The 13,215-nt window shown below is 33.3% G+C and overlaps 1 protein-coding gene across 2 annotated transcripts in view; it reads left to right on the top strand.

The window, feature by feature from the left end:
* Window positions 1-12,824, top strand: part of LOC118202782 (uncharacterized) — a 60,887-nt gene extending 48,063 nt beyond the window's left edge. For both annotated transcript variants that reach the window (XR_015041775.1, XM_085819215.1), the window contains exon 2: window positions 12,517-12,824. Coding sequence is in view for 1 of the 2 variants with exons in the window: in XM_085819215.1 (XP_085675341.1) it covers window positions 12,517-12,559 (43 nt within the window). In the remaining variant the exon portion in view is untranslated. The remainder of the gene's footprint in view (window positions 1-12,516) is intronic.
* The last annotated feature ends 391 nt before the right edge of the window (window positions 12,825-13,215 follow it).

The following is a 13,215-nucleotide window of genomic DNA, read 5'->3' as shown; positions in this document are numbered from 1 at the left end:
TTTTATAATTTTTTTGGAGGAAAAGAGTGTTTTATTCTGTCCTTACATACAGATATCACGGAAATATATCGTTAAATTGCATTTGAAAGAGGTCAAAATGGGATATTTTCGTTGAAATATGCTGCCTGAAACTTTTCGCGATTACAATACTTCCTTTTTACTTCGTACAAGGAAGTAAAAAAACTCTTGTCTGTAGTGCGTGGAAAAGAAAAATATGGATTTTTTTTCCTGCTTATCAAAAGCTACTTGAATGAAAATAGCATCAGGATTCAATAACAAATCCAGAAAAACATTCACGCGCAACTCGAAGCTTCAGATGTCCCGTTTGAACATTATTTCCTGACAGCTCAAAGAAGGTGTTTGATGACTTTGTAATATTCCAGTTAAATTAAAGTTCTGGGGAAGCTAAAATACTGAAGAACTGTATAGCTACTATTCGCTGAGTTTTTGTGCATAAGTAACAATTCCGGAGAAGGGTTAAAATACCCTTTTATTCTATAATATTTACAGGTAAATATATTTTGGCGTACAAGAAGCTTCTATTTCGGCTTAAAATACTCGTAGAAAACAACTAAACTAACTTTAAACTAATGCTAGATAAATTTAATCAGCCGAAGCTGCACCGATTCTCGCAGTTGGCCTTTATTTAAGGATCACGGGCGTATGCTAGCAGGCATGTATTAAGTGCGGCCGTAGAATAGCAAGCTGTAACTAATAGGAACAAAAACTCTGCTTACTCTAAGGAAAGTTTATTGTTACTCTCATTAATAATGTAAAATTTGTTGCAATCAAATGTTTTGGTTTATTGAACGCTCGAAGAACTTATATAAGACCAAATTTTGACAATATCATGTATGTTGGGGGGAGTTGAGAATAAATTGAAATTTTATAATAAATTACAAAGTTTTCAGAATATAAATTTCATCGTATTTATAGTGCTCATTTGTTTATGTATCTTTTACTTTCCACCTCTTTATTACCTTGTCCCTCTTTCTTCTTCACTGAATATTTGTTCTTAACAATATTAATACTTGTAAATTGTAACACACAAGATATGCATAAGGGGCTCCGCCATAGAAATTGATTCTGAAAATTGGCACGAGCTTCAAAATAATTGGAAACTGCTGCTTTTGGCAACCAAACTCTCACATGTGTTCTCTTTGTCCACTTGCTTCTAAGCTCCTCTTTTCTGCTCTATGAAATATAAAAAATAACCCGACCCCCAACCTGAAACCTCCTCAGAGCTCACCGGCGGTAAAGCCAATTTAAATAAACTTGTTTTAATACAACTTTAGGCTGGCTGATACATTTTAAGAAATTTCGTAGTGTTGCTACTCCGCCTTTACGATTCACCAGCGGTAAGAACGTTGTGAACGATGATACTTCCTAGATCGTGGCTCAAATCCAGGCAAACGGACTGGCTTCAATGGGAGTTTCTGTGGCTTTCCTCATATGGTAAGAACGTTGTGAACGATGTTGCTTCTTAGATCGTGGCTTAAATCCAGGCAAACGGGCTGGCTTTATGGGAGTTTCTGTGGTTTTCCTCATATGTAACATGAATGTCAGTCAATTTCCCTTAAAAATGGTACACGAAATTATCTCTCCCTTTAGGTGTTGTTGTCTGCTTTGCCCATAATTCAAGTAATCCTTATTTCTATTTTACGAGCGTTCGCTTTGAGCCACTTGGTTTTATGAAAGTACTTTTTTCCCCCCAGTTAACGAAAGAAATCCAACATAGATTTTAATTTTTACTCGAAACAGCGAAAAGCAAAAATACTCTTCAAGACATTGTTTGGCCCCTTCAAAGTGGATTTTTGAAGTGGAACAGATCGTGATCGTGTTTTCCAAAAGCCCCGATTTTCAAATAACCATAAGTCATTAATTATTAAAAAATAATTAATTAATTTTTAAAAACAGTAAACATGCTGTGAGGACCCCAAAAAACCGAAGGTGACATGGGCTCCGCACCTCATTAATCTGTCACTTCGCAAAGAAAAATGTAGCTAAATAAGATTCAAGAAGAATATGTTAAATATGGCCGGACTCTTGCAACTTTATGCATTCTCCATAAATGGTCAATATTTGAATAAGTCATGCCCTTTCATAAAATTTTCTGGTGAATTTCAGTGCCTGAGAATCCTCCTATCCTGAAGTATTTTTATTTGCTTTGAAAAATATATACATAGTTTAATCCCGATTTTAAGATTTGAATGAATGATCTCAATTTAATGATTTCTTATCTCATTTTCCTAATCAAAATTCAGTGTAAATTGTTGAGTGGAAATTGTTGAGTGATTGGAAATTGTTGAGTGATTCAGTGGAAATTGAATATTTTGTCCCGATTAAACCCAAAACCGTCTTTCCAAAGCTTCTATTCTCTCCCACTTTTGTTTTAAATTTAAAAAAAAAAAATATATTAAAAGTGAGATTAGTTAGCAACATTTTTAAATTACATATAAATTCTGTGAACCATGTGTAGATTATATAGATAACTCTGAAATTTTTTAAACAGGGGAGGTCAATATAAGCTAAAAAACAATTTTTTTAGATACATAAATATGAACTCTTTTATGTCCCCAGACGATAATTTGTTCAGTCTGTCAACCATAGAATAACTTTTGAAAAAAGGAAAATAGAGCTGATGCGAGAGCATCATCGAAAATATTACCTCGCGCCTCCTAGAATGTTACTTTGCAAATTTGGTTTGAAAGCCCTGGAGCTAGAAGATCAGACGATAGTTACAGCTAACTGGCACATCACTAAGGCTCTTCCAGAAATTCTTCAGAAAGTTAATATTAGGGGACTCATGCTTCACCATGATAATACATCTTCTCACTCAACTAGACTGATAGTCGACTTTCTTGAAGGAAAAAAAAAATATTAATTCCAAATGATAGAACATCCACGCTTTTCTCCTGATTCTGCTATGTGGGATTTTTGGCTGTTTCTTAATCTAAAACAAAATTTATATGGCTTTCGTTTTCATTCCGAATATGAGATTGATGAAGATGTAAAAGCATATTTTTCGTCGATTGGAAGAAATGGACAGTTGGAAGCATTTAATCTTTGGAAACTTTGCCTACAAAAATGCATTGATGTTGTAGGACAATACTATGAACACACTTAAGGATTTAATATATTTAACTTGTACCATTTAGCTTTATCTCAAAACCTTCAGAGCGACCTTCATAAGTGCGCTCAGTTTTGTCCAAAATCTATGTAATGAAGGGATTTAGCATTAAGTATTAAAAACATGATTTTGAATATAGGGTGCTATGGATTATGATCTGTATGCTTTCACAGAAAACTATGAAGACGTTTTCGAAAGGTAGAATGAAATATTCAAAATTACCATTTTTTAGACTGTGCACATTGGAACTGATTTACAACCTGCAGTATACAATATGATGATCGGGACACCGTCAATATAGGCAGCCGCCTAGGGCGCCGATTTGGGGGGGGTCACAATTAAGCTATTAAAGTGACAACTAAATAAGGGTATGTTTCTCTCTGACTCATTAATATGTTTAACTTATAGGGGACCACCTACGGTACCGGTCCTGGTGATGATAATCAAACTAACAGTGTGTCCGGTGTTGACTATAGGGAGAAAATATAACACATTAATTCGCGGTTGATCTTTCTGGTCTATAGGTAAAAAGAAATAAGTATGGAAAAGAAAATGGAGTATCTAATGTTGTCCAAAATATTGATGAAGACATTTCGAAAATGAAATCTTTGAAAAATCCAAACTTTAATATCAGATTTCTTCCCTAAATAATAATTTATTGTACAATTTTTTTTTTTTTTCATTGCATCGCTTTACCTTGTGGTAGAAAATACTTTTACATTTGTACAGCACAAAACTGCTTTAAATGTTAATCTTTTGCTCAGTGAGGGACAGCCAGACGATTTATCACCGTTTCCTCATCTTTCAGTAAAGTAATAATAAAAAGGTTTAAAATAAATTTAGCCTAACAATACGCAGCCTGGGTAACAATAGAAATGGTCTCCGTAACTTGCGAGAATAATCGAAACGAAAGTTTAACTTAAAATTAAAGTATTTAAAGTATGAGATTTACAAGATAAAGCACGTCTACAATTTCGGCCCAAGTGTTTAACTTACGCGAGCAGTTGAGGCTAGGAAGGTTAAAGCCGAATCAAGTATTTCAGAAAGGGGCGACTTCATAAAGGTGCCCTGTCATAAAGATGACGCACCTTTATGCAAGTCGGCAGCTGTTCCAAAAGATAGAAACCTTCAAATGGTTACCTGGCATAAGGGAACACGTACAAACGAAGATCAATTTTCTAGCTTAAAAGCAACCTTCACACGTGCACACTCTTATGCAAGTCCGGTTTTGAACTGAGTCCAAATTACTCCTTAATCAGGAGATGAAATAAATCTTTAGTAATTCTTTGGAAAATTGGTACTTTGTCTAAGGGCGTTCGCATATTTATGAAAAACTCTGAATTGTTACAGCGGATTGGCATCAGGGTGCTGATATTTTCATCAACCAAAACGATTTTTCAGATTGTGCTTCTCTGAAGGGAGTTTTGAATAAATTTCTATTCTATCTAAATAAATAAGTATATCGAAATAAGTTCTTTCTAGGGCTTTCAAGGTTATCATTCTAATTAAATTAAGCTCGCCGATAATTTATTTATATGTTTTTAACTTCATCATTCATTCATAAACTGAAAAGTTAATACAGTACAGTTTATAGCTTTCGAAGACGATATTAAACAATTTACACAAATGACAAATGACTATGACATGGAGATTAACCTAAAATGTCCGGCAAACATTGATATTTACAGAAAAGCAGTATGTAAACATGGCTGCTCAGCAAGCAGCATTTCCTTAGGAAGGTACATGCAAACTTTCCTTGATTTTTTTTTTTTTTTTTTTTTTCATTAAGAATTTAAATTTGCTGCAAACTATGAGTACATAAAGCATAAAGCTATACATCAGCTTCAGCTTGGCCTCAGCAGCTCGTATATTTTCAAAATTCAAATCATGCTAGGAAATATTAAACTACGTGTGTTGTTTCCCGCGTTTTCTAACAAAGAATACACCGTGCTGAATATGGACAACATATGTTATTTTGAGAATGTTTACAACTGATACAATGCTGTGTTGTTCGTGGAAGAAAAAAAAGTTCTTGTGTTTGATACAAGCAGTTTGTTTGCAACACATGTTTCCAGAATTTTCCCTTGCATTAGGGTTCCGCTGCACCAAAATCAAGCTCTCAGTCTTCTAGTTCAGTGATGCATAACCCTCAGGGCAAGACCCCATTAAACCTGGTCGCAGCACTTAAAAGGGTTGTGGGTGACAGCTTGTGTGAAATATATGGAGCTCAATTTTGACTGCGAGGCTTAAATTGCTGCGCTATCTATTTGATTTATGTAATGAAATTAAACTATCTCTTGTTGAAGTCTTGGTATTCCATAAAATGAAAATAGACTTGCCGTTCCATATACCTGACGCGCATTTTTAAATGACTGAGCAGTTTCATTCAAAAGATACGATATACCTCCTGATTGAATTAAACTTTTACTAGCAGCAGTTTTTGTTAAAGAAAATATGTCTCTTAAAGTCAAATATGTAGCAAATTCGATGCATAATAGCGCATAAAAGATTATCCGTTGTCGAAGTATACCACTGTTTAAAATGTAAACAAATATAAAAGTATCCATGTGACATAATGATCAATGCTCATTTAAAATATGTAAAGAAAATTCGCACAAAATATAAGCCTGAAGTCAAAGAAAACAATTTAAAATAGAATACTTTTGATTTGCTTTTTAATTCACGATGTTTCGAGAAATGTGAAAAAGAGTCTTAAAAGTCATAAGTAAGAGGGGGAAAGAAGCAAATTTAATCATAAAATGCGTAAGTTTAGGAAAGTTGCAAGCTAAGGCAAGACAACCTCATGCTGCGACAATCTTTGTTTCAATAAACTGTTTTCTGTAAGTGTTATGAAGGGGAGTTGTTTGAAGACCCTTATCATCATGCCACTTTAGAGCAGTTACTTGCGTTCTTGAATTTCTATTGTTGTTGTTTCTTAGCCTCCTGATCTGAAAGGATCGCCATCAGGTCCATGAATTCATCACTGGCAATAAGCGCCTGTCGTTGGCTTATGGAGCTTGGACACCTTAGATGTGGCAATTCAGTTTTCTTCTTAAAAGAGAGAAGTAAGATGAGTGGAATATAAGGATTTACTATATACCAAAACTGAAATTCAAGTCTTCTCATGTTCTCATAAAGACAAAGGAAAACTATGAAATCTTCGAGGGAATGCGGCACTGGATCAACACTGGATAGATAGCCTTCCTGCAGACAGACAATCAACAAGGCAGCTTGAAATCCATTTTCGACTCTGTGCTAGTTGTTGTTCCTGTTATGAATGGTCCCTAAAGGGAGCATCGTTCCCTCTTGATCATGTGCTGTTACTAATTATAAGTTCTCGTTGTGCAATGTCCAACGCATAACGGTATCGACCCTATGCCTGGGACGACCGTGGAAAGGTGACAAATGTGTATTAACCCTCTCAACCATTATTACACCATTATCGTTTATAGTGTCGATCATCAGTACATCATAATCTATTTTATCGTACCGATCATATACCGGTAAATAGTGTCGGTCGTATGATGGTGCCGATTTGAGTGCCCTTGTCAGTTCTGCCCCGTCTCAGTCCTACGTAGTGTCAATCCTATACAGTCTCGGCTCTGTGCAGTGCCAGTCATATGAATGTAACTCATTTTCAAGAGCCAGAACCAGAGAGACATTTTTCGAAAATTTGATTTTTGAGCCTTTTTTTTTTTTTTTTTTTTTTTTTTACCCGTAACATTATGCTCTTGTTTCTTCATTCTTATTCATAGTTCTGAAGTTTGCAAGAATGATTAAAGTGCATTTTCATGTGCATTCCTTTACCTTTCTTCGATGCTTGCGTACCACGATGGAGTTTCCATACACAAGAAATTCTCACATTTCATCCATTTGAAAAAAGAAAATTTAAATGATGGAATCCTTATATTCTGAGATTTTAAGTTATTATTATATTGATATTTTGCAGCATTTTGAAAACATTTATTCCCTTTTTCCAAACCTTCATTCTATCTTTCTTCAACGGAAGTAAATCTTTAACTTCCGTTGTTTAAAGGCCTTGAAATTTTAAAAATTAAAATTTTTTGAAAGGTCTTGCGCGTTTTCCAATCCGGCTGGATTGGAAAACGCGCTACGCCTGCCAACAACCTGGCTCGTTGCTCGTTACTCGAGTCAATGCTCGTATTTAGAGACGAATTTTTCGCTCATTTCTTTCCTTGTACCTTAAATTTCTCGTATATAGAGGTGCTCGTGTCTCGAAGTTCCACTATATAGGTTAGGATAAGCTTTGTAGCTCGCAGGACGAATTGCGTGAGCAGCTGTAGCTATCTTCAGTCTTAATAAGTTTATGTGCCATAACACATCGCTATGTTGACAATGGGAGTTCTTATAATTGTAGTTTTGTGATGGAGTATGTGCGATCTGCGATTGCATCATGGACAGAGAGGCGTAGAGACGGACCAGGGTGAAATTTTGCGTTAAACTAGCCTAATCAGCCACACAAATATTGACCATGGATCCGAAAACTGAAATCATGAGGCTAGGAGTCGTACGTAATGTTTCCAGTGGCACTTCAAAAGCGGAAGAATATTCCTTGGATACAATAAGCGATCTAGAAGAATTCCTGCGAGATTCACATTCAAAAATATGGAGCGAATTCGGGAACTCAAGTATATGGATCATCGAAGAATGAGCATCGCTTTTGCAAATGTTTTTGGTGTGTCGTTCGGGTTACTGCAGACAATCCTATCATTAGAACAACTGAACATCTGGCGTGTCGCTGTCAAATTTGTCTCTTGACCTTGATCCCTGAACAAAAGGAACATCGCAATCTGCCGATATCTCCGTCAACGTACAGTTAATCCTTGACGTCCAAGGATCATTGCTAGTAACAAGATCCAGGGGAAGTCGCAAAAGGTGATGGACTCGCTTGCGGGAAATGGCTTCCAGGCCACATTCTAGTGGTGGCAGGAACGCGTGCATTCCTACGCAAAATGATCATTTCGCAAAAAATAATGCTCATTCCTTAAATAAGTGGTGCACCATTTTTATCTTCAGGGCCAATCTGGGAAAAATTTGATACACCTTTTCACATTTTCAGCTGTTTACGCTAAAAGTAAATATTCTTCCGCGTCGTTTGTATTTATGGGGCGTTGTTCAATAAATTTAATGAGATATTTAATACGTTATTACAAATTAAACGTTATGTTCAACTAATTTGTGTTACTATAAGCTAGACTCATATTGCTGAGTAGTAAATCTTCTCAGGATTCTGCGTATTTTCATGGTAAATTGGTTGCATTTTAGACATTACGGTATTTTCAGTTTATGATGGATTTATCAGCACATTGTCTATAGTAACTTGAGAAATATGAGTGTATCTGCAGTCCGTATGATTAATACTAAAATTAAGTAAAATTTAACAAAATACAGCTGCTCTGTTTTTTGAAGAATGAATACATAATGTATCATCTGTGCAACATATATCATGCGTCGTATAGATCAGAGATGTCCAACCCGCGGGCTGCATACGCTCCGCAGTGGAGTTTACGAAATTTACAAAATGCGACACAAAACATTATGAGTACTTTTGAATCAAGTTACGTCTGCGAATCTTTTTTTTTTTTTTTTTTTTTTGTTTTGTTGTTGTTGTTGTTGTTGTTGTTGTTGTTGTTGTTGAAAATTAGATTTACGAAGCATAAATCCCGAAAGCCCTTAACTGGCGAAAGGATGCAACATAACATCAATTACGATGTGAAAATACAAATGTTGGGATCGATTTGAAAATAACTAGGAGAAACAAAGATCTCATTGATTATAGTATATATATGGTTATTCTATCGTTTTATTGACTATTTTGTTCTAATTATTTACTTAACTATATAATTATACTGTTATAATTATTTATGTATAGTCATAAATGTCCTATTGTTAATTTGTGAATAGTAATAAAAATTGTAATAATAATGTACTTTGTTTTGAATTTTCAGCTAAAAAAATTTATATATATACACTACGCGGCCCGCCGAAATAAAATGTATTTCCAAAACGGCCTACAAAATCTTTTTAGTTGAACAGACTTATTATAGATTAAGCGTTAAGTAAGAGAAACTGTTATTTTGCGTAAAGCTGCTTATATTAGTTATAATTATTAAAGTAATTATCAGAAAATAATGTTTAATATTTTAAAGCATATATATATATATATCAGCATATCAGACTTCAAGACGAACAAAATTCTAAGCGAATAATTTTCAGAGAAAAAATTAAAGCAATGAATTATCGGATTTGTGGTATATAATTGAATAAGTTTTAAACTGTTGCAATTTATAATTTATAATTATATCTATTTATTATTTAGAAAGCCCTGAAAATAATTATCGGTGAAGTATGAAGATGAAAAATACAATAAATTTTTGCAGTAATAAGTGCTTTGCAGGAATGACTTCTTAGCTCTTGTACCGAGCTGCATTATCTGAGAACTGTCTTCACCGAGGTTAATGCACTTTATTCTCGGAAAACCTATAAAATAACCGATTGGGAAGTATTATAATCGTGTCAGATCATTCTTATTTGGCAAACTCTTAACTGCAACAGCTGATAAAACTCTCAGCTCTGAAGGGTTACTGGAGAATTTCATCTGCAGCCTAAATTCAGCAATTTGATAAGAATTCCTGTTTACATCCAATCAACTGCATTGTTCTCGATTTGACAGGATTGAATAAGTGATTTGTTTTTGTAGTCCGAGCTTCGTAACAGCTTCGCCACGTGTATGTATAAAATAAAATTGTATATTTCATAAACTTGTGAAATATACAATTCATAAACTTACGAAATGTACAATACTAAATATAATTTCTAAGTTATTACTATTAGAAATTTCTGACTGACTGCTTCAGACAAAAAAAATTTTTTTTTTTCCCTGAAATCTTTTTTAGTCCAAAGGGATTTGAATCCCGAAGGACTATTAGTTTCGTTTTGGCATTTTGCGTCGGACTCATAAATGTCGGTTCACTTTTCAAACTGTTGCCACAAAATGTTAGAGTCCTGCATTATATTTGAAGAAATTAAATAATGAAAAATCTGCATAAATGTATGTATATTTCTCGTATTGTGATAAAACAACGGTACATAGATTCAGAAGTCAAACAACAATTCGGCGTGTTATTGTGTCTTAATTAACGGTACATAGAGTCATCGAATTTTGAATAACGTAATCCTCCAACGAATATGAGCATGTGGAAGACCAAATTTGAAATTTGAAATTTGTTTTATGATCGATTTCCTATTTTTTAAAACTTTGACGAATTTTTGATTAACAAACTCAAGGATTTCAAAGCGAGCAATGGCAACGTTGTGCAGAAAAAACATTTTTATCTCCAGCGCGTGAGTCTCTGTATCGGAAATTCTAAAGATATGCTCGTTTTAAAACTATTTTGCGATATTGCTGTTGCACTGGATCTTATGGTTTAAGTGCGAGGAACATGATATTTAATAAAGAAAGGTAACACACAAAATGTTAAAAAACGCCCCTTTGGACGTAATTTAAAATCTGAAACATTTCAGATTTTTTTATTTATTTATTTTCTTTTTTTTCCCCCATATTTTACATTACGATTTTACATTGCGCACAAAGGGACTTTTTTTTTAACGTTTTGTGTGTTACCTTTATTTCTTAAATATCACGTTCTTTGCACTTAAAACATAAAATTCAATTAAACAGAAATATCGCAATATAATTTTAAAATTAACTAATTTTTGAGTAACAAACTCAACGATTTGAAAGCGAGCAATGGCAACAATCTACGGAGGGGGGGGGGGCAATCTTTTTATCTCCAGCGCGCGGAACTGTGTATCGGAAATTCTAGATAGGCTCATTTTAAAATTATTTTGCGACATTGCTATTGAACTGAAATTTATGGTTTAAGTGCGGAGAACATGATATTTAATAAATAAAGGTAACACACAAAACATTAAAAAAAACGCCCCTTTAGACGTAATTTAAAATCTAAAAAAAATCCTTTCAGTTTTTTTTTTTTTTTTTTTTTTTTTTTTAAGTTTGCAGTTTTTTTGTTACTTTAAATCTTTTAGTATGTTAATTAATAACTAAATAAATGTTAAAGCAAAATTGATTACCTTACTTATTGCTGAAAGAACAAACACTGCCGCATGGAAGGCAAAAATATTTTAATTCCAATAGTGGAATACATTTTTTTTAAAATCGCTGATTTTATTGATTAAATTCAACAGACAAATATATTGCGCTTGGCAAAGCACTTCTTGTACATATCTAGGGTTTCTAATTAAATTTGAAACATAAATATCTTATGTTATGCAGAGTGGCAACACAAAGCGTTACCAATGAGTCACCTTCATACCATGTTATATTATAGATTTCGCTGAACAATACATTTTTACTAACATATTTTTAACTTTTCAAAGTCTTAAAACCTTTCAAAGAATAACTTTGAAAGAGAAGATTGTAATTCGTCTTCATCACTGTGAATTTTACTATAACCACTATACCATACGAACTGACTAATTTAATCCTTTAACAATTTTTATAAGCATATCTGTTATTTATTATGATTGTAATATATTAATGAATTACTTTCGGCGTCCTGACACGGTAAATACAACTACGATTCAGGTTCTTTGTAATTAATGAATCCTTGATCCCTTCACAGTAAATTCCAAGAAGTTATAAGCTGTGGCATGTAGATAGGTTCTAATCAGTAGTAATTTGGGGGTTTTCCGCTGAACCAGACTGATAAATTTATCGGCGACTGAATGCAGGTGAAGGGCATTTTATAAAGGTAGACATGTCTGCAAAAATCTGGGAATGCTTCGGTGATTAATATAAATGTTTTTGCACATCCCAACAATTAGGTAACAAAAGCGTTTCGCCATAATTATTGAATTTTATGTCATAATAACACTACAAGCTTTGCGTAGGAGAAAACTAAGATTAGAGATATGCATGATGTTAAAATAATTTAGGAAATATATTGACATTTTCTTAGAACGATCATTCACTGTTTATCGTTCATTACAGACGATTTTGATCTTCTGCGAAAGTGATTGCTTTAGACAGGTGAGGATGAATACTGATGCTTTTTGCGTTCTAAAAAGTAGAAATCACTTTTAGAAGTGCTCATTATGAGATAAATATATATCATCAATACATGATTTACGTTTTGTGTACTATTTCTTACATTTTGTAATTTTGTATGTTTATTTTTATTTTTTTTTCAATTTATTTGTGCAATTCTTGTATTGAAATATTTGAATATTTGGTACTCAGTATTAAACACATAATTATATATTTAAAAATGAATAATATTATTATATTTTTATTATATTATGATTTTCTTCATAATTATAATTTTCTTCTTTCTTCATTTCAGCATTTTCGCTCGGGAGCTTTGCATAGCTTGGAAAGTTTTCTAACGGGGGTTTAATTTCAGCACCACTTGACTCGTTATAATGATGGCGTGCCGCAGTTAAAAATCCCCCCCATCGATTTTCAAACTCGAAGATGAAGGAAACATACCGAAAAAACAAATAAAAAAATGAACAAATATTTAAAAAAAAAAAAAAAAAAAACAGGAGTGCAAATGTGTGCATATCGTGTAACTTATACATTTTATCAGCAGAAAGTTCAACAACCGTTAGGATTAAGCTGATAAAATAAAAAAATAAATGAATAAACAAATTTACAATCTCATCAGCAATTCTTCCAACGACTTTTTTTTATTCTGAACATATTTGTGTGATAGTGTAACAAATGAAGACGTGGACAAACAAAATGTTTTTCATTTAGCTTAGTTTGAGATAAAAGTAGGTACTGAAAAACAAAGTACTTTCAAATTTCTCCATGTTTATTTTGAAAATATGTAAAACTGAATGACAGTAACAGAAAATTAGTATGTTCTAATTCTAGAAATATAAAAATACTCTTAGCAGATTTAATTTTAAGTCTTTCCAAATCAGAGAAAAATTAATTTTGTTTTATTCAGATTTTGCGAAAAATGTGTAGTGAATCCTCTTAAAGATGACTTTGGTCTTCTAAGGAAGCGTTCATCTTTGATAAGTGTGTTCAGTGC

This window comes from Stegodyphus dumicola, chromosome 6, assembly GCF_044657685.1.
Source record: "Stegodyphus dumicola isolate Sdum_Otavi_A_Nest chromosome 6, ASM4465768v1".
Taxonomy (NCBI): domain Eukaryota; kingdom Metazoa; phylum Arthropoda; class Arachnida; order Araneae; family Eresidae; genus Stegodyphus; species Stegodyphus dumicola.
This window is presented reverse-complemented; position numbering and strand designations above follow the sequence as displayed.